The 26,220-nt window shown below is 54.4% G+C and overlaps 9 protein-coding genes across 9 annotated transcripts; 4 read left to right on the top strand and 5 right to left on the bottom strand.

The window, feature by feature from the left end:
• Positions 1-2,634: 2,634 nt before the first annotated feature.
• On the top strand, positions 2,635-3,092 carry JN550_003863 (uncharacterized protein; the record flags this gene model as incomplete). Its single annotated transcript, XM_049315314.1, has 3 exons — positions 2,635-2,698; positions 2,755-2,972; positions 3,060-3,092. The coding sequence occupies 3 exons, from the start codon at positions 2,635-2,637 to the stop codon at positions 3,090-3,092; spliced, it is 315 nt and encodes a 104-aa protein (XP_049174433.1).
• Positions 3,093-5,661: 2,569 nt separating this feature from the next.
• Positions 5,662-7,326, top strand: JN550_003862 (uncharacterized protein; the record flags this gene model as incomplete). Its single annotated transcript, XM_049315313.1, has 10 exons — positions 5,662-5,762; positions 5,812-5,888; positions 5,945-6,015; positions 6,069-6,139; positions 6,196-6,273; positions 6,342-6,571; positions 6,658-6,769; positions 6,829-6,959; positions 7,015-7,170; positions 7,238-7,326. The coding sequence occupies 10 exons, from the start codon at positions 5,662-5,664 to the stop codon at positions 7,324-7,326; spliced, it is 1,116 nt and encodes a 371-aa protein (XP_049174432.1).
• A 543-nt stretch (positions 7,327-7,869) lies between these two features.
• JN550_003861 (uncharacterized protein) lies at positions 7,870-9,086 on the bottom strand (the record flags this gene model as incomplete). The annotated part of the gene is made up of 3 exons (XM_049315311.1): positions 7,870-8,649; positions 8,699-8,842; positions 8,895-9,086. The coding sequence occupies 3 exons, from the start codon at positions 9,084-9,086 to the stop codon at positions 7,870-7,872; spliced, it is 1,116 nt and encodes a 371-aa protein (XP_049174431.1).
• Positions 9,087-9,700: 614 nt separating this feature from the next.
• JN550_003860 (uncharacterized protein) lies at positions 9,701-12,083 on the bottom strand (the record flags this gene model as incomplete). Its single annotated transcript, XM_049315310.1, has 4 exons — positions 9,701-10,670; positions 10,725-11,779; positions 11,850-11,883; positions 11,998-12,083. 4 exons carry the CDS (start codon positions 12,081-12,083, stop codon positions 9,701-9,703), a joined length of 2,145 nt encoding a protein of 714 aa, XP_049174430.1.
• A 347-nt stretch (positions 12,084-12,430) lies between these two features.
• JN550_003859 (uncharacterized protein) lies at positions 12,431-13,878 on the top strand (the record flags this gene model as incomplete). Its single annotated transcript, XM_049315309.1, has 2 exons — positions 12,431-12,633; positions 12,687-13,878. The coding sequence occupies 2 exons, from the start codon at positions 12,431-12,433 to the stop codon at positions 13,876-13,878; spliced, it is 1,395 nt and encodes a 464-aa protein (XP_049174429.1).
• A 1,383-nt stretch (positions 13,879-15,261) lies between these two features.
• On the top strand, positions 15,262-16,122 carry JN550_003858 (uncharacterized protein; the record flags this gene model as incomplete). Its single annotated transcript, XM_049315308.1, has 1 exon — positions 15,262-16,122. The coding sequence occupies one exon, from the start codon at positions 15,262-15,264 to the stop codon at positions 16,120-16,122; it is 861 nt and encodes a 286-aa protein (XP_049174428.1).
• A 332-nt stretch (positions 16,123-16,454) lies between these two features.
• Positions 16,455-18,167, bottom strand: JN550_003857 (uncharacterized protein; the record flags this gene model as incomplete). The annotated part of the gene is made up of 2 exons (XM_049315307.1): positions 16,455-18,102; positions 18,160-18,167. 2 exons carry the CDS (start codon positions 18,165-18,167, stop codon positions 16,455-16,457), a joined length of 1,656 nt encoding a protein of 551 aa, XP_049174427.1.
• A 1,859-nt stretch (positions 18,168-20,026) lies between these two features.
• Positions 20,027-20,673, bottom strand: JN550_003856 (uncharacterized protein; the record flags this gene model as incomplete). The annotated part of the gene is made up of 2 exons (XM_049315306.1): positions 20,027-20,507; positions 20,618-20,673. The coding sequence occupies 2 exons, from the start codon at positions 20,671-20,673 to the stop codon at positions 20,027-20,029; spliced, it is 537 nt and encodes a 178-aa protein (XP_049174426.1).
• Positions 20,674-21,523: 850 nt separating this feature from the next.
• On the bottom strand, positions 21,524-25,700 carry JN550_003855 (uncharacterized protein; the record flags this gene model as incomplete). The annotated part of the gene is made up of 3 exons (XM_049315305.1): positions 21,524-22,314; positions 22,366-25,305; positions 25,361-25,700. 3 exons carry the CDS (start codon positions 25,698-25,700, stop codon positions 21,524-21,526), a joined length of 4,071 nt encoding a protein of 1,356 aa, XP_049174425.1.
• Between the last annotated feature and the right edge of the window lie 520 nt (positions 25,701-26,220).

The raw sequence follows: 26,220 nt of genomic DNA, 5'->3' as shown, positions 1-26,220 counted from the left end.
CTGTGAGAATATGCGGGACAGCTAGCGTTGCACGATATGTTGCCGTGTGACAGCCTTGCAACCAATGCTCTGGGGATGCTCCAGCATCCCAGCTTGAGGCACGCATACGCGGCAGGAGAAAGCCATAATGTGGTAGTCCGGGGGTACAGTACACTATCGGTAATGCTGCGAGACTCTGCATGCAACTGGCTTTCACGGGCTCGGAACAAAGGCTGCGGTCAGACTGTTGCTATGTCCACGGGTGCGTCCATCAGGCAACGGACGACTCGACATTCCGTGTAGAGTCCTGGTTTGGCGACGTCCGGCGCATGTAGGATTCCTTCAATCTCATCTTGATGAAACGAGTATAGACGGATCGCGTAGCAATTGGTGGCGACCTAGACGGGAGAGAGGGCGCATCTTACGGAGACATTTTGGTCTGGTTCTGGAGTGAGACCAAGCCAGCATGACTACTGAGGTTGAGTTTGTCCGTCTCTGGTCTTCATCACGTCTGCAGGAAGAGTGCAGCATCTACAGTACAATACAGAAGACTCAACGTTGAAGGCATCTGGCGGAGCAGGCCGGTTTGGCTTGTTAGCAGCATTTGGTTTTGATTGGACAATGCTGAAGGGTGCTTTGGTGGAGAGCCCGGTGGCAGTAGGGAAAACACAGGAGTAGGAGGGGAAAGTAGAGCGCAGCACGGAGAGGGGGCCAGCCAGACTCCCCAAGCAGAAATGGGTGGGCGGCTTGGGTGGAAATCAGCAGTAGTAGTGACGACTGATGAGGGAACACTCATGCACCGAACCACCTACACCAAGCAAAATGATTGACTGGCACTGGACTGGACTGGACTGGTGCGGGAGCGACATGGCCAGGGCACGCCAGGTCCGGGAGCGCAGAGCTTGAAAGTACCTCGGGCGCTAACAAGGGACCGCAAGGTACTTGTGGTGCGGCAGGCTGGGGAGCTTGCCTCTCGGGCTTTGTTTACACAGGCGTGTGGGAGCGGCCTTGGTCTGGGAGGGTGCAGGTAAAGGCGCAGGCAAAGGGAGTGGGCAGATGCGGCCAGTTGATTGAAGGACGGGCGGGAGCAAGCGGCTTTATCAGCAGCAGAGGGTGGGCGTCTCCCATGGAGAGTGATGTGAGCGCAATGAAGACGGCTGCGGCAGGGCATGGGGCCAGGTGCCGTCCAGCGTGCGAAAGAGGAACTGGCGGCCGGCTTCAGCGTGGTGCGAAGTACACAGTAGGCGTTTGCGGGGGTGATGCGCGCAGAGGCACGAGGCGGTACTGTACATCGCGCGCGCAGGAGTGACTTTCAGTCGCGGGCGTTGGCTGGGGGCCTGGGTCAGCGCTTGCCCGCGACCCCCTCTGTTTGGCTCTGTTTGGCTCTGTTTGGCTCTGATCTTGCACCTTAGCTGGAGCGTGTGGTGTGCGATGTGGGTGGCTGCCCCTGCCACTCCTGCCACTCTGCCACTGTCGGCGGTGGTTCACGTTGCTTTGGTGCGAAGCATGAGGAGCACGTCGTGTCGTGTCTGCAGGTAAAGCAGCGGCGCGCACCCAGTTTGAGTCCTGCCCGCCCGCCTGCCCGCCCGCCTGCCTGCCTCTGCCTGGCCTGCGCTCCCCACGCCCCTTTGCAGCCCAGCCATCCAGCCAGCCAGCCAGCCAGCCCAGACCAGCTCGGCCTTCCTGCCTCTGGGGTGTCTGGGTCTGGCGGTGGTGGGTGTGCAGTGTGTGAGTGTGTGTGAGTGTGTGCGCTTGCCCGCCTCTGCCTTGTCTCTCTCACTTGTCCTGGTCGACTGGCTGACCTTGGCCGCTTCCCCCCCCTCTCCCCTCCCGCCCGCCCATTCTTCCCACACACGCAATCAGCCTGCCAATCGCCCGCCCATAGTAAAAAGGCACCCAGCACTCTCCCCCATACAAAATTTCCCTCTCTTCTCTCTCACCAAAATCTGCCATACAAATCTCCCATACAAATCGCCCTCCCATACAAAGTCGGCCTACACACAGCCTTCACACAAACACTCAGCCAAGGTGAGTACTTCCCCCAGTATGGCATTCCACTGCAAAACACAAGTCACCCCCATCTGCCCTGCAACAATCGCATCTGCCCGTCGCTATCGATCGACTGGATCCCATTTCGGCGTACGTTGGCATCGTCATTGGCCGCGTTCTCCCAGCGCGCGCACTCAAGCTGTGCACTCTGAGAGCTATCCGAGCTCCCATCGCGCAACACGCTGGCCCGGCCTCCCAGTCAACATTATCGCAGCCAACGCCCGCAATCAACGCGCCTTCGATCACCTTGCATCGACTGCGCAAAACAGCTTGCACAACCACAACGCGCTTTGCAATCACGTCCAGACTTGGTCAAGGTGTGGTGCTCGATTGTTTGCATCATGTTTTGAGCTTCAAGTCGCAATTGATGTCCAGTGCGATGCACAATGGCAGTTGCGACCGGAGCGCACCACCAAGTCTCGGGATGCTGATTTCTGCACATCACCACCTCTGCCCCTCCACCACACCGCGAGCGCGTCGCGCGTCCCAGTTGACGCCAGTGTGCAATTGCGCCGCCAAACACTACCATGTCACAACACCACTGCCTCCACACCACATCAACAAGCCAAGTTCTTAAGAATCCTTTGACTGACATTCATCGACCAGATGCCTAAGGAGACTACCAAGCGCAGCAAGGGCGGCAAGGTCGAGAAGAGAAAGACCAAGAAGGGTGCGTTTTCCTGCCACGTTTGCATGATTTTATGAGCTGCCGCTGATCTGTACTAGACCCCAACGCACCCAAGCGTGGTCTCTCTGCCTACATGTTCTTTGCCAACGAGCAGCGTGAGAACGTCCGTGATGAGAACCCCGGCATCTCGTTCGGCCAGGTCGGCAAGATCCTTGGTGAGCGCTGGAAGGCTTTGAACGACAAGCAGCGTGCTCCCTACGAGACCAAGGCTGCTGCCGACAAGAAGCGCTACGAGGACGAGAAGGCTGCCTACAACGTGAGTAGCCACCTCTGATGCATCCCTGGTGATGATAACTTTGATGTGCGGGGGCTGAATTGAGCTGACTAGGCCGACGATGAATAGGCTGGCGGTGATGACGAGGAGGACGAAGAGTAAGCACTCTTCGGCCTTTTCTGCTTCAATACGTCCAGTCTACGAGGTTTCACGATGAGATGACGGATGGTTGTCTCGCTTGAAGGGGCGTGGGGCAGAGGATGCTTCAGTTTTCCACTTTTTGCGTGTAATATGGGACTCGGTCAGGTGTTGGCTGGGTTTTGATCTGCTTTTTCTCGAGTCTACAGGAGACTTTTCGGAATGAGATACCTGAACAAGGGTTGGGGGAGCCCAGGTTCTCATCGCGCTGCAGCTACAGATAGCGAATGTACACTACCATCTTCTCCCGCCATGGCAGATACTCCTCGTAGATCCCCTGGTCCTCAAGCAAACTGCTCGGCGATGGAAAGCGTGATAATTTTAGACGTAGTCCTACAGTGCAATGCAGTCACACCATGCGCGTACATTTCAAGCCCTGCTTTCTTACCAGCCTGACGTGCTTGAGGGTGATTAATCCATGTAAAGCACCCGACAGTTGACGCGATTATGGCTAGGGCTGCGACAGGTCCATCTCGCGTCGCAAGATGGAGGGTACCAGATCTGGACTATGATTGGGCAATGTCTCTCTATCTGGTTGACTCGATTTTGAGGCTCATAAGCGCACTGACGATGAGTCCCATCCCTGTGGCTGCCTAAAATAGGACATAAAAGACATCTCTTTCCGGTCGGTCGGTTTCGACTTTTCTTCTTCAGCCTCCTCTGAGCAACGTCGTTGAATTTAAGAGGGTTGATGCTCGCCCACCTTCAACGGAGGGCTCCGCCAACAGCAAACCCGGGTGTCTCTGGACTCCAACTCTGGCCTTACCGTCCGTCAGTCACGTCAATGTGTCAACGGTCAACCCGGGCAAGATGTTGAAACTACTGCTTTGGCGCTGGAACGGTCGACCTGGAGCATGCGCGCGGCTACGACGCTCTTTACCGCCGAGGCAAGCTCCTGAATGCGGCCGTCCGGAGGCGTCGCTATTCTCCCGTGTTTTCCAATACGCGCCAGTGACTTGGATGTCAGTCAGCACATAAGCGATAGTGGATGCCGGCCCACCTACAGCCTGGTGCTGGCTCGAGTTTGTCGACCGCGAACATTTTCTCGACATATGGCCATGGCATGTAAAGCACCGCCCGTCGGCGACACACGGGGATCTCGTCACGATATCAGGCTGTCAACTCGATGTATGGTAGGTTGTCCATCATATTACACTGATCCGATATGAATCCATTCTGGTAGTTTGCCCTGGACAAAAGATACAGCCAATCTCTGCTATTCTCTTAATGACTGAGACACGTATCACCAGCTACAACGCCACTTGGCTGGAGCTGGAAACTTGCAGATTTCTGCTGGGTCGCTCTCATGATCTCGCGTGCTGCGATCGAGGCCCTCTGTACTGGTCCAATTTCCTTCCCGCATATGAAATTATGCAAGTGTTCGCGTCCGAGGCCGTCCGCTACGCCTGATCCGGGTACGGCCCAATCCCCTGTGCATCTTGCTCCATGCGAGTGGACGTTGGATTCGTGGCAGCCGCTCAGTGAACACCTCCAAAACATACCGTCAGACTCTCCTACCTTTTATCGCCTGACGCGTGCGGTCATTCGATGCTGTCCAGGCCCGATTCTTCACTGCAAATTGCCCCATTTGGCAGCGGCCACCCCGTCAATTTCCCACAGCCCTGGTTTTCTCCCTGAATAATGACACTGGGCTCGTCAAGATGTCGACATGGTAGCCATTTAACGCTTTTCCGCCGTCTCGATCCCACCCAGGTTGAAGTGCCCCAGCTTTTACCCTCGTCCGTCAAAGGATCCAGCTTCAATATTGCCATGCAATTTTAGGCTGGGGGGTCCAACGACTGAGCCGATAAGCGTCCCTGCCGGCGCTCCCTGCGGGGACTTCTCTTTTTATTCTATGTTTCAGCGCTTGTCAAGCCCCCGAGCCGAAACCCATTGGATTGGAGTATCTTCACTTGCCCCACGCGGCCAACTGGCCGGCCTGGTGCGGAGGGGGACTGAGGCTCTGCTTCTAATCAGTTCCATGTCCACGCTCTACTTCTCACCTATTTTTAATTTCATGATTATCACGCTATAGAGTCATTCGTTCACTTGAGTCCAGTTCGGGGATTATTGCGGGCAGCGACAGGCAGATACGAAGGGCATGCTTTGAGGATCGGTTCCGGAGTTTTCAATATGCTTTACCATGGGTCCTTGAACATTCCTCGAGTCGGATTTTAGCGATGCAGATTCAACGCGTTGCAGTATGAGTTCCTCGAACAGCCAGAACTCAGCGCTCCTCAGGGGCTGCTGTTATGAAGCCGAGCGCGGCGAGAGGGTGGCTATGAGTCTCAAAAACCTCCGACACAGGCTGTCCGAGGGCCTACACCCTCATCTTAATGGGCTTGTTAGTGAAATCTACAAGACCTGTCGCGCTCTTCGTGATTTGGCGGATCTATCACAGATTCACATAGTGCGTCTGCACACCATAGTCGATTACATCCAAGTCATCCTGCCGTGCCTGGTAAAAACATTAGACGACATATACTGGTACTGTAAGGATCATACCCGTAGAAGGGAGGCCCGGTGGAAGAAAATGTACAACGAGATGAATAAGGAGCTGCCCGGAACAACCTTACCTGCTCGATTCGTCATGTATACCCAGTTTCTTGTTCAACTGCAACTACGGCTCACCAAGTATGTCAGTGTCCGACTCCTCCGAGGATACAATATTAAACTGTAGCAGATCCTCAACGTTCGACCGGAACGCCCTGCACGTCTTACGCCGCCGCATACTTGATCTTCGGGAAGTGAGGGGCATTGGTAGGTTGACACGAACCCAATAGAGTATTACAGGCTAGTAAACAACACGATATCAGTTCCACCGGATCCGACACCACGCGCACTTCTGGGTTGGTATGAACCAACAGAGTATGGGGACGAGGAAACGGTACGTCAGTGGAGCGTCTTGAGACAGACGCCAAGTTTAACTCAAGTATCCAGAATACACATTGGGCCGAAAAAATCTTCAGTCGACCTCTCCTGGCAAAAACGAAATTGCCGAAGAGCAAGCGGTTAGAGTCTTCCTTCCCTTCAAGAGGAGAAAGCATTGTGCTGACGTGTATAGCAGACCTTGTGAAGCATTGAGTTCTCTTCATCGCATTGGGAAGATGAGCATGTCTCCTGATATCAAGATCCTCGTCAAAAGGTTGCGCATTACTAGTTATTTGAAGGCGGCAAACTGTCGGGGATCCCCATTGACTGACTTTGACACAGGACCTTTGACCACGGCCGACTCTCGGTGACATTCCTCCTACAAACTATACATGACTACCCCTATGTGTTCATCCGGACAGATCATGAAGGGCAACCCATGGTTTCCACGTACGGTGCCCACGAGCTATGCATTGAGCGTCGCGACAGTGCAACTTTGCAGTTCACGCGATGGAGTGAAAGCGAGCAGCGAACCAAGCTTTGGGCGAGTCTTGTCTTCACCATCTGGGAAGGTTTGTCCTACGTTCGTTTGTAGCCTCGGATCCTACCGCTTCATATTCCTGCCCGATTTAGCCAGCTCTCGCTAACAGTTCCCAAGAAATGATCTTGTTCCACTGCATATTTCTCTGCTTAAAGGCCCGGAGTATTCTCAGAGAGAACATCAGAGAGAGCGAGTACAAGCTGCAGGAAGAGGATGCACTGTTTCAAGCGTGAGTTGTATCATCGAACGCTTTATACCCATCGACTGCACCACTAAAACCCCCAACAGCAAGATCGTCGATGACGGTTTCTCCCATTCTCTTTCTATCTGCCATGACTCCCACACCGACCGCAAACGACTTTACGCGACTGTCTTGGACAGTCGAGAGTTGAAGCACTGCCCAGTTTGGACGGCATTCCGTACGTTACCACGAATCTCACAATAGCTTGCCATCACCACTGACCATGTGCAAAGTCCCGGTATCGCAGAATAGGACCTGGCTATTCCGCAAATCGCGACACCGAGTTTGGCTCCGTGGAATCAGACCCTATGTATTTTGCGAGAAGTACCGACCTCGTCATCAACGGAGGACAGCCGGTGCTTTTGAGCTCTACTTTGTCAAGGAGGAAGGTATGTGAGAAGTCTACATAGTTGGTTTATCGCAAGATGAACACACTCGGACTAACCTGCAATGTAGCGGCCAATCGCTTTTTGGAGGTCTTCGAGCTCCCTGAGACAGCATCCACAATAAACGATGCATCGAGCCAAGGGACTGCGGACCTTTAGGGGGAACAGAAAGTGTGACATATGCCACACATGTGGAAGAGCACGCAGTGAATTGGCGTTAACGATGATTGCCTCTGAAGATAACGAATCATGACTGACGAATTTACGACATCACGGAAAAATTCGCATTGAACGATGACACGAAGCCACAGTTCCAGGCAAACTGCATGATACCCCGGCATTATTAAGCGTTTTCGTCCCTCTATGCTTCTGGTTCTATGCTCTTTACAGGGGTGAACCTTTTCGCGGGATATTACCTAGCATTATTGATAATTCCTTTTCGTGGCAGAAGTATATCGTTCCTGTGGAAGAAGCATTCATTCTGCTTTGGTCAGAGGGTTCCGGGCGAGGATACCCAGGCAAAAATATTGGTAATTCAATAGTGATCAAACTCAACCTCAGCGTCCTCCCAAGTTATGGAGGATCCAATAAACCTTAGAAATCACCCATTTACGGAGATAATTGAGCACGTTCCTCTCAAAGTAAGAACGGGCAGAATTCAATCGCCATGTATTTATACTTTCGCCTGTCCGTATCCTCATATCAGTCTTGCCACTGCTTCTCGGCACGTGCTCCTGTTATCAGATTGCGGAGATTCAGGCGCGTGCTATATAGAATATTCTCAGTGAAGCCAATTTTCCTAACCTCAGTAACACCAGGGCCATTGATATCAGAGTCTCCGGCCACGTTGCCTTTTGGCCTGTGATGAACAAACAGACTTGGTGTCACGCTGATGCATCGCATTCCGTTGGCCCTCACTCGGCACAGGTCGCTCAAGTGGTTATCAAACGGCTTGTGCTGTCCCTCCAAGCCGAGATACTGTAGCGCCTTCACGGCCCCCGCGTAGGAAAGAGCGTACGCGTAACTGCAAATGTTGTCCCCGGGGACATATACGATGCGGGTCTGTGGTGGGTAATCCTGCCAGCTGAAGGACAAGTTTCCCATGATGTGGCTTCCAGGCGGAACGGTGGGATCGTCGTGAATCAAGACCTTGCGCGGATCCCTCTGCTCGGAGGGGATCTGTAGCCACTCGGGGAGGTGTTCATCGAAAGTGGTCGCGCAGACGCCGAACCAAAGCATATCCCAATCCTGCCCATAAGGGCTGGCTCCCAGGGGACCTGGCCCCTGACTCCAATCCACCTGCAATTGCTTCCCAGCAAATGCCACGTGAGTCAACTGCTTCTTCAGATTGACGTCCCAGTCCATATCGTCCTCCATAATAAGGGCGGACCCGATCCGCTCCTCAACAATCTTCTGCATGGCATTGATATGCCCACGCCACGAGCCGAGGTTGCTATCCCTCATATTAGGCCGGTCCCAGCCCTGTGAGTGTCAGTGCCAGGCGTCTACGACTCGATTAAAGTGAGCTTACCAAGGGTAGGGCCTTGTCAACGACCTCACTGCCATTCACGCCATCAATCCAACTAATCCGGAAACCCGTGAGGGCCGACATCAAAGTGAGCGCATCTCGCTTATCTGATCGCTCTGGCAACCCAATGGCGAAGACTTTGTGGAACTAGGATCTGTAAGTGACCAGCTTCCGATGCCAATCGTGGATGAAAACTCACGCCGAGGGTTTGATTGAAAATGTCTGACCCCCTCTGTCGTTCCGCCGTCACGGACCACGTATCCCCCCGAGATTCCTCTGTTGGCGTGTACTGGCTAGCGTGCCATTTCTTCGACGTCAAGGTAAAGGTCCCCAGACAGAAGAAAACAAGCAAAGCTACCCAGAACACATTGAACCCGACGATTCGGCCCATCCTCAGGTCAGAGAGTCTCCACCACAGGGACCCACCTTGATGCCAAGCTCTAGGTGATGTAGATAAAGGCTATAGCATCACCAATGGCAAGGCGCAACATAAGAAATATGAATGAAACATTAGCAAGGTTGGTAGATGAATTGGTGACAAGACCCGCGGAAAGGTAGAGAACGAGGATCCGGCAAAATTGATAGCCCCTGAGCCAATCCTAGTGCCATTTTGGATATGACTAGCGGGTAGGGGAAGCGGCTACAGATGCTCCTAGCGCTTCTCTCCACAGACTGCGTCGGTAGAAAGGGTCTAGATGCGATTAGCCCAGGAAACTAACTTCGTTGAGCATGATGGGGCCTTATCAAGGTTTGCAGCTCAGCTCTCTTCTTTCAGCGGACTAATGTCCACTACGAGCTTTCGTCAAACAGAGAGGGGACCTGCAACAAGTCCGGAGGCGTGTGCAGTAGCCCGAGATCCAGAGACCATAGAACACCGAAATGGTTCGAGATGTTACCTGCGATCTTCCCTGTTCAATGCTTAATGCAATCCAAACTACCAACAACTTCACACGGGACTTGATGTCCTCATCCTCTGTTGTGTTGGTGAAACTCCATATGCTTCTCTTACCCGTCTGTAAGGCCTATGAATGGGCTGTCTGCGTCGTCAAATACCCAGCTCAAAGATTCCAGTTGATTGATGTCACCAAGTTCATCAATTCCCGAATCGAGATCCAGGACACAAGTGCCTAGGCCGTCTTGAAACTCCCCCGTGCCAAGATTCTCAGTTTCGGATGTCTGTGGCGTTCTTGACTTATGTCGACCATGCTGCAAGACCACCCGCGAGAGGGACTGTAGTAACGCAACGGAGTCATTAATGGTGCGAACGAAATGTCCAGAATCCCGGTTCTCAGCCGATGCAGTGCTGAGTAACACGATAGCACGTTCGACAACAGCTGCGCTGGACTCTTCATGAAACTCGCTGGAGTGCTGGCCATTACCCGAAGAGTGCAGATGGTAGAATATGTGCATCATCCCACACTGGAAGACCAGAGCGTGCACTGGTGGGATGACTCCCCTCAGCGCAGCTGGAGCAGTGCGCGTGCATATATCAACAATCTCAGAACTGGCGTCCGTACAAACCGCAAGACACTCTCGGAATTTAGGTGTGCTTGGATCAAATGTGAGTCCAGGACGATGAATCAGTAATCTGGCAACGTGTTCCATCAACGGCAACCACACTGATGTCAAATGTTTGTGGTCAGAAATGCTTGACGGAGGAGAGCCAATATCTTCCGTATGATTCAGGGACTCGTCAAATCTGTCGTGCCAAGTACGTAACTGTTGATCGAGTCTGCTGATCTTTTCAGGCCCACCGCGACGATCCGTCGTTGTGTACAACTGCGACAGCATGGAAGATAGGACTCGACTAAGATGGCAGAATCGGATGAAATCGTGGACCGGTGTTGTCTCTCCTGGGAGGGGCAGACTCATTCCCATCCCAGACATGTCCTCGAGGTCGCCGTCTAAAGGGTAATCGACGTCTACATCGGCATCATTGACGGTTCGAGGCAGTCCATGAGCGATGGCAATCGACCTTTGTGGGGTTAGTAGTGGCAACAAGCTGCGATGAAATTGACGGGCGTCTTACTTGTCAAGGGCATATATGTACCACCACAGTCTTTTCCTTAGTTCGACCTCTGCTGCGGAGAACTTAAAGCGCCTGGAGTGTCGATGGAGTCCAAGAGACTGTGCCTTCTGAAGTAGGACCCCGCGGAGGTTTATATTGGAAGTGTGATGGCCAGTGATTTGGTAGAAAAAGGAAACAAGGACGACGCTTTGTAAACTGGACAACTGCCCATCAATCATGATGGCTGGGAGCAGTGACGCCGCAGCTCGGAGTAGCCGTTCCTCTCTATCATTGGGAATGAGGAGATTGAGCTGCGCATCACCTGTTTCCGTTGTGTTGATGAGAAAAATCAAAATGAGTTGCAGAAGCGTATTGTTGTCGTCGATGCCTGAAGTGTATACACCTCTTTGTTGCATGCGGGAGAAAAGCTCTACTCCACGTCGTGATATCTCTTTCGAAATAATTACTGGGCACAAGGATGCCCAAGAAACAACGAAATGCCTAATTTGCCTCATGATAAAATCAGGTTGAAGCCCGGATAAGGCGAAAATGGTATCCTGAGTCTGAAGGAGCGAGTCTCGGTCGAAACTAGGAGCCGACATTGCAGAACTTGCCGGGGTCATGACATGCATGCGGAAGCAGTTGTCTGGAAACCATCCACTGAATGCACCCCTCTCCTGGAGTGTCTGCTGGACTGACAGAATGAAATGTACTCCAGTGGTAGATCCTGCGAATCGTTCAATACCGTCACAGTCAAGTACGAGACGACCCATATGTCTAATGAGGGGCTCAGTTTGATCGGCTACCGCATTTATTGATGTTGGCTTGCCTCTGGGTACATTCGACCTCGGGGACACCATGTCTGTAGGGAATGAGGATCCGGCCTTGGGTGCTTGAGATCGGACGGCAGCATTTGCAACTTGTTCCCTCTGCAGTAGTTTTCTGAGCTCCTCATTTTCCGCTTGAAGTTTATCTATCTTCTGTTCAGCGGATGTATGAAAGCCGCGGATTTTGGTACGTCTCCGAAGCCTCATAGAGACAACACATGGCACATTTGCTGCTGTGCATGCTTTGCACTACGGATTATCGAAACGCGGTTAGCAAGACACTCCCAGTGCCTGAATGTTTGCAAACCTGGTCACATACAGAAGGCAAAGTTCCGTCACACTTCACCTTTTTCCTATGAGTCGTTAGCGAGCACTTATAGGTCTGTATTGAAGCCAATCATACTGTCGGCAACGGTCACTTCATTTACTTAGTATACGATCAATGTGTTTCGTTGGTTTGAACTTACCAGACCTGCCCAGGCACTGACTTCACGTAAGGGCCCTTTTGAGCCGCGGAAGAACCCAAGCCTTGGGATGACCCCGATTCCTCCATAGATTCGGTTATAGCCAGCTATGCATTCGTATATGAATTCTTCGCTCTACTAACCGCATATAGGACCTGCCACTGGTTCTAGAGTCGTCAAATGAGTCTCGGTAAGAGAAGGCTTAAGCCGTGCGAATGACATCAGGTGTGTGGAGAAAACCTTCGGGATAAGCTCTTATTCCGGGCGCTAAGATGGATACCTGCGACGGAAAGCACAACGACTATCGTGCCATGAAATATAATCCATCACATCACCAAATAAAAATTAGTAAAATCAATGGATAAACTTTCATTGATTGAAAGGTCTTCTGATTTCTGCTCTACACAGATACTGCCTTTCTTGCAAGACAGCCGCAATGCCTGTTTCAGCATATGATTCGCGGATATTTCGCAACCTATTCGGAACGGATGAAATTCGTGACGTCTTTTCAGATGATGCCTACGTGAAACGAATGATAGAGGTCGAGGCAGCGCTCGCCCGAGCACAGTCCAAATCTGGTGTCATTCCCGCCGCAGCAGGGGACGCCATTACCAAGGCACTCGACAGTGTGCAGCTTGAGTAAGCTGAGCCACCCGCAAATCATATATTGATCTATAGGCTGACTTTCGAAGTTTGGAAAAACTTGCTCATGATACAGATATCGTTGGATATCCGGTTCTTCCCTTGGTGGAGCAACTCGTGGTCCATACACCCCAGGAGACCAGCAAGTATATCCATTGGGGGGCCACTACTCAAGACATCATGGACAACGCCTCAATCCTCCAGATCCGATCTGGCTTACAGATAATCAAGCGAGAACTGCGTGAACTTATCACCACACTTGAATCTCTCTCTATCAAGTACCGCGACACTCCCATGGCAGGTCGGACACATCTACAGCATGCACTCCCATGTACCTTTGGTTTTAAGTGCGCCGTCTATCTGTCTAGCATACTTAGGCATGCCGACCGCCTCGACGAAATTAAGCAACGATGTCTTTTCGTTCAATTCGGAGGCGCCGCCGGAACTCTGGCCTCGCTGGGCACAGACGATTCGGGGGTACGCGTGCGCGCAGCACTGGCCGAAGAGCTGGGTCTGATTGACCCGCCAATCACCTGGCACGTCGCACGGGATAACATTGCCGAGATCTTGAACTTCCTCGCAATCGTCGGCGGTTCCCTCGGTAAGATTGCGCTCGACATCATGATCATGTCATCGAACGAGCTGGGGGAGGTGTCCGAACCGTTCGTACCTCATCGCGGCGCGTCGTCTACCATGCCCCAAAAGAGGAATCCCATCTCCAGCGAAGTCGTACTCGCAGCATCAAAGCTGCTGAGGGCCAATGCCGGCTTAGGGCTCGATGCCATGGTCGCCGATTTCGAGCGAGCAAGCGGTCCGTGGCATCTCGAGTGGGTCGCACTGCCTGAAGGCTTTGTGCTGGCTGCAGGGGCCTTACACCAGACCAACTTTGCGCTTGGAGGGCTGGTGGTCAATGTTGAGGCGATGATGAACAACTTGTGCTCCACACGGGGCTTGATCGTTGGAGAGGCAGTTATGATGGGTCTAGCTCCCTTCATCGGGCGACAACCGGCACACGACATGGTGTACGAAGCGTGCAAGGAATCCATTGAGAAACGAAGGCCGTTGCTGGACGTGCTGCGTGCCAACACCCGTGTCATTGAGACGATTGGAGAAGACAAGTTGGTGCAACTGTGCGATCCTACGAACTATTTCGGTGCAAGTCAGTCAATGGTAGACCGAATGGTAGAGCTGTCGAAACAAGGCGCTTCCGGAGCTAGTCGAATTGACAGTGCATCACTATAGAAAGTCTGAAATCGATTTCACAACGACAATGGGCTCTCATTGTAATATCCTGCATGGTGGGTGCAAAGCCACGCCGATATTCAAGATAGACAATGCCCGACACCTGTTGCAAGCAACAGGCGGTCTATACCGTATAAATACCCAACGAATCCAAAATATTGCAACCACGTACAATCTAGGTATTATAAAGTAACACTTGCAACCCGAAGTCGTCCATTGCAGAAACATGAGAACAACCTTCAAAAGTTATATACCTCGGCGGCGTGGCAAAAAAAAAAAAAAAGCAGTACTGCGCATAGCCTGGCTAACTAGAAGACAGACAGACTCAAAAAGCTGTGGAGAAGCTGGGAATCGAACCCAGAACCTTTTCCATGCTCTGAAGCATGCTAAGGAAACGTCATACCACTAGACCACACCCCCTATGATTGGTTGAAAGCCAGGCGCGTTTTTGAGCTCTATGGCTATGTCGACAAATTTGGAAGTGTGTGTGGAAAGCCCATCGAGACTAGGGCATCCTACCCCAGTCTCAATGCGGAGAAGTCAATTATCAAGCGCATTCTGTCGTTTACCCACATGGGAACTACACCTGGCGGACTAAAGTCGGCACGCTAACATACCGGAGAGAATGGAAACGAGCATTGCATTTGTAGGGCAGCAGACTATAAGTCGCCTATAGCTCAGGCTCACTGTGACTATTGGCCAGCAGCACCTCTTCGCACATGTTGATCCAGTAGCATAGCCAGGACTAGATCCCATACCTGATTATCTAGACAGGGATCTCGGAATGAATGGGGCGGTCGGAAGGGAACATAGAATGCAGCAAACAAATTGATGGCCCATTAGGTATGCACAACCTTTCGAGACAGGGTATAGTATTTCGGAGAATGGGCAGACCATTCTGTGACCAGAGTGGGACTCTTCTAGGCCTACTTGATAACAGGTATATTGATTCGCTGGGTTTGTTATTGGTGTCGAAAAAAAGAGCTTGAGTAGGCAGAAATGTCGTTCGTATAATTGTCATAAGACGTAGTCTTTAGGTTTCAAAAATTCACTCAGTAATAACGATAAGCCGTGCGCGCCTTTTTTACACCATTTCCATAAACATGCTTTGGCATTGGTTATATGCTCCATAACTTTACCAAAAACTCAAAAGGTACCATGTCTTACCCTGTGATATGAGAAGATACCTTGGATTCGGAGATACCATTGACAGGTTCTACATAAACAGCATGATAAACTCCCTTTCCTTCACTTCGCTATCCTGCCAATCCAGCACTTCTCTGAACATTATAAAACAACCAACCTATTACACCGATCAGTACCGTACGTCTATCGAAAACGGTGGAAGTTACATTAACCCAGTACAAAAGCCAAACCGATACTATGGCTACCGCACGAAGCACTGTGTTGAGCACGCCTAAGCTCCTGGAGCAAATTATGGTCAACCTCGATCAAACCACCCTCATCACAGCCGCCACCCGGGTACACAGCTTCTGGCACCGTTTGATACAGACTTCTCCCCAAATCGGCAAGACTATTCTCTACCCAGACTGGCGCCCGACCCTCGAGCCGAGATGCGGATTCGGAAGAAACGATCGCCTTCTGCTGCAGTGCCAACACCTTGTCACCGGCAGACAGGGCCGTGAACATACAATGAACAAAGGCGAGTTCCTGGAAAGCATACCGCTTCCTATCTACCACACGCTGGAGCACGACTCGTCATCGCCTCTCAAGGATATGCAGGTCGCCCATCCGCCCATCACCAAAGTTCGATGGCACCTAAACGACAGGCTGGTGGCTGCTACCAGTCAGGAGGAACTTGTAGACGGTCCCGGCTTCCCTGCCACGTACACGGCAGACTTCTATTTCCCGGACGGCGTGAGAGTTGGGCAGCTCTACAACATGCTCTCCGCCGGCAACCACCTTTGCCATGTCATGTGGCCTGAGCCCGGAAACCACCTGCGCCAAGCAAGCCGCTCCAACACCGACCACTGGGCCGACTTAGAGGCCGAGGAGGCCAACCGCGACAATATGCTGTTGATACGCCGCGTTCCGGTGGCAGTGCGTGAGGGCCAGACGCGGGATAAAGTCAACCTGAAAGTCTACCAGAAGAACCTTGTCAGCTTGAAGGGGGAATACCTCGACTTCGATTATGTGAGCCAATACGGAAAGGCCGGGGCCATGAGAGAGCTAATCGCGCGGATGCGTGGGCCAGAGCTTGAAGCAGATCAGTGGGCAGCATAGGGCGCTCGGGCGGTGACTGGAATTCGACACGAAACATCTTGACAACAGCGCCTATAGATTAGTCACACTTCGCAGAGCAAATAAAAGTCAGATAAAATTTAACTGTTTTGATTTCAAGCGATTAAAGAGTAAATAAGTAATCAACATGCATCGCATCGCATGGATTCTTCGTAGCTCAGCCAAGTCGTCCAACCCAGTCCAAACCGAGAAAACCCCCCTTTTCCTCATTTCCCTCGTTACTCTACCATGTCATTAGCCATACCAGCCCGGTCGGCTTGGACCAGCCAAGCCGGGGTAGGGCTTTCGTCATTATCGCGGTCTCCTGTCCTGCTCTAGCAGCTGCCATACCTCACGCCTCGCTTGCCCAGCTCCTTCCTGCCGACCGGGTCCTCAGGGAACACCCAGCCTCTCGTACGCTTGGCCTCTCTCTTCTCCGCCAGCTGCGGCTGCGGCATCCAGTCGTCTCGGCCCAGGGCCTTGCGCCTGGTCCCCTCGGCCGGGGCGCCGATCTCGCTCTTCCAGTGGCAGTGGCCTGGGGCAGCCTCGTCGCTGGCCATGGTGCACAGGCCCCACAGGGCCAGGCAGGCCGTGAGCTGCTGCTCCTCGTCGTCCTCGGCGCCCTCGCCGGTGGCCGCGAGCTGGACGCTGGCAACCTCGAGGTAGCCAAAGTGCGGCGTGCCTTCGGCGCCGTTGCGGACCACGACGAGCTCGATCTCGGTGAGGATGAAGCCGTACCGGCAGCCGTGCTCGCGCATGACGTGGTGCAGGTGGGCCAGGCCGCGCAGGTACTCGACCCTCTTGATGTTGCCCTCGACGCGCATGCCCGTGTTGAAGCGGTCAAAGCTCTTCACGAGCCCGACCACGCGCGCCGTCGGCTTGCCGCCGAAGATGGCTGCGGCGGAGGCCGAGTCACCAGCCACGTTTGCGGTGAAAATGTGGTCATTGGGGTTGGTAGGCTTGGAGGGCACAGACAGCTGGAGCGGGCGCTGCGAGGAAACGGCCAGGGCTGAGTTGAGCTTGGGAACATAGTAGGATGCGTAGATGTTGTGAAGCGCGGCCTCAGTCTCGGGGTGACGAGCCGAGGTTGCTGGCTGAGGGAGCAGAGGCGCAGGCACGGGGCAGTTGAGCAGTCCTGAAGCGCCGGGAAGAGAGAGGATGGTGGAAGAAGTGAAAGCAGTCCACGGGCGGATTTGGCGCACATCCCACCAGAAGTGCTTGGTGTTGGGATCCCGCAGCGGGAAGGAGATGGTGCGAACCAGGGACGGCGCCGGGTTGGCAATTGTAAGATAGTTCATCAACGTGGTGGAGGCAATGGGCTCAGGGGTAGATGCTATGCTCAACGGAGACGGCGCCCGAGGAGTGTACTGGGCGTACATGTACGACTCGACTTGGGGCTGAGTGACGGCAGGGACATAGGATGGCATCTGGCGGTAGGTGGGGAAGCCGTACTTCTCCAGCGTGGTGCCGTCCAGGCTGACAGTGGATGCGCGGCGCGATTGCGACTGATCCTGAGGGAAGATGACAGGCGAGCACATGAGGGATTGGGAGAGCTGGCTCTGATCCTCGGCCTGGGTGAAGTATGAACTGGCGAACTGGTTCAATGTCTCCGGGTTGGTGAAGCTCCGGGTGTGCGACGGACGGTAGGTTCCCTGGCGACTTCGCTTGGCAACCGGCGCCGGCAGGGTCTTGAGACGCTTCGGCGGCGAGCTCTTGATTTCTTGGTCTTGCGAGCGAATCTTGGGCAGCAGAAGAGGGCCATGCTGCCGGATCGGAGGAGGCGAACGCGAGGGAGTTGTGACCCGTGTGCTGACCGAATCGGCTGGTGACGACTCGATGGTGGAGCAGATGGAGCCATACGAGGTTGTGCGAGCATGGCCCGGGTGGTAGGGGATCTCGAGGAATGACGGATCAAAGGTGAAGCTCGGCGGCGTGGCGGGCTCGCAGGAGGGATATGTGAAAAAGGACATGTCTGCTGCCAGACTAGATTGTCCGTGTTAGTCGGTGTAAGTGGGGACACCTGGAAGACCAAGAACCTACGAAGCCATGTTCAGAGTATGTGATGACCCGTTGTCTACTGGGACAACGAGAACGGGATTAGATTAAAGACTGAAGAGGGAGGCCAGCTCCGTGTCGAATGTTCTTGTCGGGGTCGATATGTACGGTGACGGTGTAAGTTGCTGTGAAGCAGGAGAGGGAATGGCCGAACTCTCCAGGTGATCTAACTACCCAACTTGAGACAAGGGAGAGGAAAAGGGAAAAAGGAAAAAGAAGGGTTGGTATTGGACTGAGGCGGTTGACTGATGGAGAATAACAGCAGACGGAAATGTAGATGGGGATGAGCGCGGCTACTTATCCTCGAGAACGACGGGCCACGATGGGCCGGCACAATCAGCCCACCAGAGCCTCTCATTAGATGATGTAGATGGCATATGCAGAGAGCGACCAGGGGCGGATCTGAAACATGGAGAAAAGAACTACAGAAAAGTCGGCTTCGACGTAAGCAGCATGTACGGACCCGATCGAGTTTCCTGGTCTCTGGTCTGGCCGGATGGGCCTGGTTGGGGCCCAGCACTGGGCTTGGGTTGAGGTCGAGGTGGAAACGGCGGCATAGTCACACGTGCGGATTCGAGACTTGGCGCCCATTTGCACTTTGCGGCTGCGGCGAGCCATAGGCGCTGAAGGCCGTGTAAGTCGGCAACGGTGAGGCACTATACCATGGTACAGACCAGAGAGACAGGACAAAGTTGCGTGCCGCGACACAGTGTCTGTGCAATGTCGATTGCGGGCGACCCCTGTGCAACTCATCCGCCGCCCGGCCTATCAGCGCCCGTCTCCCAGGGTCTTCACCGTCGCTGCCCGATTCTGCACACTGACTGGATTAACGGCTTGACGTCCCTACCCGGTACGACGTCCCAATGCAGTATGCAGCGTCTATGACTCACTCAAATTTAGACACATGGCGGGCCCCTCTGCTGCATTAGCCCTCTGCTCGATAGTGGATAACGCCGACGGCAGCGCGCAGAATGGGACCCGTTGCACCCCCGGTCGTGTTGTGTTGTGGGGGGTCGGGGGGTAGCGCATCACCAAGTTTACCATTCGACGCGCCTTCGAGAAGAGCGTCCAGTCGCGACGGCACACGACTGCTGCGCGCAGCACGCCAGACGTGCCATTGTTTGCCGCGACGAACGAGAAGGCTCGCGACAGCGTCTGCTGCCTCTGCGATGAGACTGCGCGTGCAGCTGGCAAGTGACGAGCGCAGTTGTCTGCTGCACCCGCTATACTGTCGCTCCTACGATACCACACTGCGCGCTCTCTCTCCCCCCTCTCCCTCTCTGTGCCCGCTTACAAGCGCGCGCAGCACACTCACAATTCCACACCCACCACTTGTCGCTGGACGCCCGTACGTAGCAATCTTCCTCAGGTTATCCAACCCAGTCGCAGACCCGGTTGCGGTGCTTCGGGCTGCTATGATTCGATGCCCCGTCTAATCTTCGCATGCGCCTGCTGGCGAATACTCGGAAACCTTGCGACCGAGACATGCTCGCCGCTGAAGATGCTATTTTTGGGACCGCACCGGAATGATCGCTCGTCTGAAATCTCGCTTCCCGAAGCGCGGGCGGCTACTGAAATGAATGCACAGATGGGAAGAGCCGACGACTCCGGTGCAGCGGGAGCAGCAGCGCCCCCATGTCTTAGACGCTGGGGGGCGCTGGGGCAGATTAAACGCGCCGGGCGGCTAGACGACCTGGAGGTACAATGCGAAAAGGTAACTTTTCCCAGCGCCTGCGCAGATGCCCTCATGGAAGCGTCTACAGCCCCCTGCGACGACCCCGACAGGCCTGAGGCACCGCCAGAACGGCCCTCGGGCTGACAGGACCGTCGGCGGCTGTCTCATCTGCTGAGGTCAGGTGGCTGCCCACCATGAGCGGCTGTAGAGATTACCGGTGGGCTTGGAGGGGGGGGGGCGGCCGCCGCCCGTATGATTACCGTCCCAGTCAGGTTTCTGCTGTTCGTCTGTCGCGCGGTAACGGGCCCTGGGCGGATAGCAGCCTCGACAGCTGACAGGGCGCCTGAGAAAGGGCATGAGAGAGAGCACAGCCTCAGTCGCCCGGCGCGTAATCACACTCGCGCCCACCACCGTCCCCCCGTGACGAGCGTGGCTCACCACGCGGAGCGCTCCAGCCACGCTAGACGGGCTTGCGTCGCCCATTGGCCAGCCGGCACGCGCCACCATCCATGCGGACGCGCCTCTGCCCGCCGTCCAATCGGCACCGCGCGATTCGGGGACCCCACCGCCGCGACCGTGTGCTTTTCGGGTCGATTGGCCGTCGGCCGTCGTGAGCCCGGCCGCCCTCGCCCCGCCGCGCACCCATTGGGCCGTCTGTCTGTGTTTCAGGTTTCTCTAGCTCCCGGAGCTGCTGGCAGAGCCAGACCGCCTGGCTGCGGGACTATAGAGCCGGTACGTGTGTCCCGCATTAGTGTCTATAGCAGTGACTCATTCTCGACCTTGGTAACATGCGGTCGCCTGTTGCGCTGTGTCCAGACGGGCATGGTTTCGCTGCAGACGACGATGATCGCTGGGGACCCAAGGCGGTGGGTGGCCATAGCTCCGTACATATCCAGCTTCAAGTCATGCATAGGCCGCGAAGACCAGTGGGCCAGTCCGTCTTGGGGTCGACGCGGAATGCCGATCCGGCTGTTTGTCTACACCGATTGCGTTTTTTCTTTCCCATTCTAGAACTCAAAGTCGATCCATGGAAGATGCTGGTGTTCCAAAGTATGAGTCTTACCTCGGAGTCTAGTGGCTCAGAGACAACAATGCTGAAGAGTTGTATATGCAGGGGCACTGATGCTAGCTACTTGGGATCGGTCCACGAACTCACCTTAGCATCACCAGATGACAGCTAGTGCGGTGACGAAATATTCAGTCACTGGTTAGCTGACCAGCTGGATTTCTTGGGGCTCAACACATTCGCACTTGAATGGGTCCGCTCGAAGGTCTCCTTGGCGGCCGTCGCCCTGACCTGTTTCAAGACCCTTCGGATCACCAGACATACATACACTGCCACTTCCCGACAGGTCATCCGGTTACGTAGACCAGCGTCGTTCATAAAGTCCTATGGGTTGCCTCCGACTCTAGGGACTTTCATCCAACGTATGGGATAAACGGCTAGATGGGTATTCGGCAACATGGGAGGTAACGTTGTCGTCATGGGTAGGAGCAGAGCATGATATACACACATGGGCGTGGCTCGACACACCTCTTCAGTTGTCTATTCAATCCATCTTTCTGATCTGGGGTATCAAAAAATCGCCACGTTGGTCGCTCGCATCGCCCTTCTGGCTCTGGGCAAGCGGCTGTCTCCGTCATTCCTCTCTTCGACCTTGTCGTAGGCCAACATTACCGCGGCTCATTCCCAGAAAGTGCTGGGCCTGTCGCACTGGACTCACCACTGGCACCACTAGGATCGCCTCCGTCCGTCGAACCAACTGTTGAGGGCCCTGCCTCATCCTCTATCTGCGGCGCAAGGGAATCAATGATCCCAGAGTCGACCACACTCTCCATCTGGCGTCGAGCTTCCAGCTCATCGATTACTTCCTCCGCCTGTGGCCCACCTACAGAGTCCATCCGGAATACTGGGCCTGTGGGAACCTCTCGGAGTTTGCGGATTGCTCGGTTCAAGCCAGCCAGACGTTCACGTTCAAGAACAACCATATTTCTCGCGAAATCCCGCATGGCACGCTTGCCCATTTTCTCGTGCATGTCTTGCCAACCGGCGAGCTCGCCGGCGACAACCTGTTGAGTGTATCGTAGTTCCCGACTCAGCTCGTCGACCTCCTTCTGTTTTTCACGCGCCCTCTCCTCCCTGTCCTCATTGATCCTCTGCCGTGTGTCGTCCAGGAGGCCCAACGGCCAACGGGTAGAGCGGTTGAGCGAGTTGTATGAACGTTCGATAGCCCGACGAGATGCTTGGATCTGGGCGACAATCTGTGGCGGGCGCGCGAGTGCCGCTAGCATAGCTGTCATGGTCGACTGAATGGCCAAAAATGTAGAATGGAGTGTTTGCGTCGGGGCGGACTGCAGAGGTAGTAGAGTCCGGACATATGCATCAAACGCAGAAATATGTGTTTGTGGCAGGAAAGGTAGGTTGCCAACTTGTTTGTTGAGGAGACTTGCTGCTTCGTAGAGGTCTGCATTGTGTCAGTGTTTATAGAGTGTATCGATAGGGGTGTTTGGCTTACCAGTACTCGCCACTGATAGCCCGTTGGTTCGTCGCGCAACACTTTTCGTTGAGTAGTTGACGCTGCGAACCATGTCACGGGCATGATCGACAAATTGCTCCACCTCACGGAGATCTTCAAGCGGCTCATAGTCGTCGTGTACGTTTTCAACGCGTGTCTCAGCTTTTAGCTTGCTACGCTGCTCTATCATGTCCGGTTGCAGGTCGGGCACAAGGAAAAACTCCCATAACATTTCATGGGTTGCGAAAGTAGGATGTGAAAGCAGGATCTTGATAAACCAGTCGGCACGCACTTGGATGTCCTTCAAGACTGCCCTCGAGGGTTTCGATGGGATCTGAAAGGGTGTCCGCTGGCTGTAGATGGTTGGGATCCACGAAGCAGGATTTTCGATTGACAGTAGGGTTGCGAGACGCTCAAAATCTGCCATGGAGCGGCGGCACGTCGTGATCGTAAAACTGTTGTTCTCGCTCGGCGCGCCAGACTTAATGACGAGCCGGATGGTGGCATCTTCCACGAAAAACGACCGCACGACACCTGTGACTCTGGCATCGTCGCCCGCCGGCATAGAGAATAGGGTGAGGTCGTCTATTTTGTTGCGAACTTCGTCATCTTTGGCCAATTCCACGGCGGTCAATCCCCGGAGGTCTTTTGCCGCGACGTCGACTCTTTGGTCTCCATACAGAGCCCGCACAATGTCATAACGGCCGTACTTGCTGGCTAGCATGAGTGCCGAGAACTTCTTCTCATTGGTTGCATTGACATCCACGTCACAATGCTGAAGAATTCGCAGGGTCAGAGATGCATCGTGCACAATGTGCAGGAGCGTGTTGCCCTTGGCATCGACATGATCATCCAAGTGCAAGGGCTGGCCATCGCCCTGAGACTCCGTCGCGGCTTCGAGTCCAGCTTCCACCATGGAGTGGTAATTGGTATGGTCATAGGAACGGCATAGAGAGAATAAGGGTGTCAGCCCATTTTTATCCTTTTGCCGCCATGGGAGTAAATTCCCGATGCGCCCGATCAAGAAGGGCGCGTGGAACAGATAGTGCGCGACGCTGCGGCCCATGGTGTCCTGCAGCGCAATGTACTTGGCGAGATGCCTTCTGTCGGTTGCACCCATGATGAAGTCCAAGATAATATCAATCAGCTCGGTGTGACCCAGCTGAACAGCAGCACTTAGCAGTGTAGTGCCTTGGTTGTTACTGTCCTGCAGGATCACATCGGCCGGGAAAAACTCATTTAGAGACAGGAGATATCTCAAGGTCTCGGGCCTCTCGTTCTGGATTGCCATCATTGGTATCGATTCCCCGAAGGAATCTTGTGTTTGACATAGACGAGAAACGGATGTGTCACCCTCTATGCCGCTGCCTAACGTCGTCGCAATACTCGCGGCTCTGGAGTGATACGAGAATTCCGAGCCGCTAGACATGCTCCTAGTATCCAAAGCCACCTTTTTGACACGCTTGGCAGGAGTGAAGGATGAATCATCAGTCACGCTATTCTGAAAAGGGAAGACATGACTGAGTCCTGAACCTTGCGAATAGGCTTCTGATATGCTGTATGCTGTGGACGACCTTCTCGATGACCCGTTTACCATGCTCCAGCTGACGGATGGCGCATGACAGGAGATAGGGGATTCCAAAGGCTCATCTTCAACGGCCTCGGCATGGGGATCCATGATTTTCTTGAGTTCTGCAGTATCACCCTTGGCTGTGGCATCCCACAAATCCTTATTGCGGCGGCTTGCCCGTCTCAGCGTGCTCGAATCTCGCATCAAGTAGGATAATCCCGCCTCAAAGGTACTCAGGGCATAGCCCATCTCACCGCTTTCTACGTCGTCGATGAAGATGAAGTGCTTCATATACTGCAGGCGCGCCTGCAGGTTCTTGACACCAGCCCTTATGACCACGTATAGGAGCAGAGAGACCAGTGTGTCGGCGTTGACGGTGAGAGGGGGCTTTTCGGCCGTTGGGGTTGCGCCAATCTCTGGCCTCGGCTGTTCAGTAAGAGTTGCGACTGCCTTCATGGTTGACAACAGCAATTCCAGCATCTCTTGAGGGCACGTTGCCGTGAACATACCCCCGAAGTATACGATTGCCTGTCCGAGCCGCACAGTCAATTCGCGCTTCTCCTTCTGGCCGCCCTCCATCGCCAGACCTAGCTGGGAGATGTCGATATACTCCATTTGACGTATCTTGGCTTCCAACTCCAGGTCTTCGGCGCGGTGCATGGCAGCAAGCCGGGTCCATATGAGGCTATGAACGTTTTCGGCGACATACTTCTCGATCAGGCGTTCAACTACAGGGCCCGTGAGATCGGTAGTGGCACCGAGCATGGAGAGTTGTTGCTTGTCCACGTTCTGAAAGAGATCAATGGCAGTAGTCACAGCCGTTTCAAGCGAAGCTCTCATAACGTCTTCATCGTCCTCGGCAAAGAAGTTCTCCGTTGCTCGACTTCGACTCGAGGCAGACCCATTGGCACTAACACTGACGCGCCGGCCGGGAGTACTGCTAGACCGTACCTGTTTCATAGCCGTAGCGATCGGACCGTCCGGCGTTGGATCGGGGATGTGGGCAGCGGACGGGGGTGGCGGAAGCGGTCTCTCGAACACGGTGTGGAACTCTCGGAACAGCTTGTCGAGCCCTGCCTGCATCTGTCTGGCGATTATCGGAAAATTGGCCAACAGATCATGGAAGCTCTTGATCTCCTTTTTCCGCGGCAGGCTTGGTTCCCCATTCTCGATGGCGGCAGCTTGCCTGGCGTCTGCAATCTTCCTCTTGGCCATGCCGGGCGAGAAGACGGCCTTCGGGACTTGCACCTCCTCCCACGTGCCCACCAGTGGTCGCGATATGTAGTATATCAGCCATTGCTTCGGTTCCAGCGTATCGGCGTACCAGATGGAGTCGCTAAGTATCTGGGCCTGGGCCAGAGTTCGGAAGCCTGTTGTTTCTGAAGGTCAGTGGTGTGGCGTGCATTTGGTCGCGGTGCACGTTACCTTTATTGCTGTAGACGAAAGCATCCTTGACGACGACACTGCGGCCGTTGAGGGTGTTGTACTGGCGCGCCTTGCCCCTTAGCTCCCGTAAGTTTCCCACGCTCGAGTCCTTCCCTCCCGCCGAGGCGGCGCCACTGGGGATCTTGAGCACATGGCTGCCCAGGAAGTCTTCGGAGGCCACGAATTCCGAAGGCGACTGGCCGCTCTCGATCTCGCGGGAGGTGAGGAAGAACTCGGTCGTGGGGACAAAGAGGATGTAGTGGTGCACAGGCGAGCACTGCGCGGCAGTGGGATTCCCGTGTCGGAAGAAGGCGGCCAGGAAGGGGTTCAGAGGAAGCATTCAAGCAACGGTCTCCGGGAAGCTCTGGATGCACCTCCCAGCCGCGTGCCGGGAATGATCGACGGGATCGTGGTGGTCGCCGAATGGGTGGACGAAGCTCGATACCGGCTTGCCCGGACTGCCAGATGGCCGGATCTGGGTCTGGATCGCGGGTCGCAGGTCGCCAGGGGTAGCTTCAGGTACTTGGGGCGCAGCTAAGAAGAGCCGACGGACTGTGACGGGTCGGAGCGGCGGTAGGGGACGTATTATCGCAAGGCCGCGAGGTAGCTGCGGAGGAGGAGAGCGACCGTCGGGGTAGGCGTTGCACGGGGCGCTGGCATCGGTATGTAGATAGTTGTAGGACTGGGTTGCCCTTTTACCATGTGCAAGAGGGACCGTATCGCGAGCAGGGAGGTCAGATTGGGATTGGATTGGCGTCTGGGGAATTGACGTGCAGATCGTTGGGAGCTTGGAGTGACGCAGTTCAAAGGAGCTGGACCGTGGACCCCGGCCCTAAATTGGACGACTGTGTACTAAACTC

The sequence above is a fragment of the Neoarthrinium moseri genome (genome assembly GCF_022829205.1).
Source record: "Neoarthrinium moseri strain CBS 164.80 chromosome Unknown scaffold9_Wmoseri_CBS_16480, whole genome shotgun sequence".
NCBI classification, from domain to species: domain Eukaryota; kingdom Fungi; phylum Ascomycota; class Sordariomycetes; order Amphisphaeriales; family Apiosporaceae; genus Neoarthrinium; species Neoarthrinium moseri.
The sequence above is the reverse complement of the archived record's forward strand: the minus strand, read 5'-3'. Positions and strand labels throughout refer to the sequence as shown.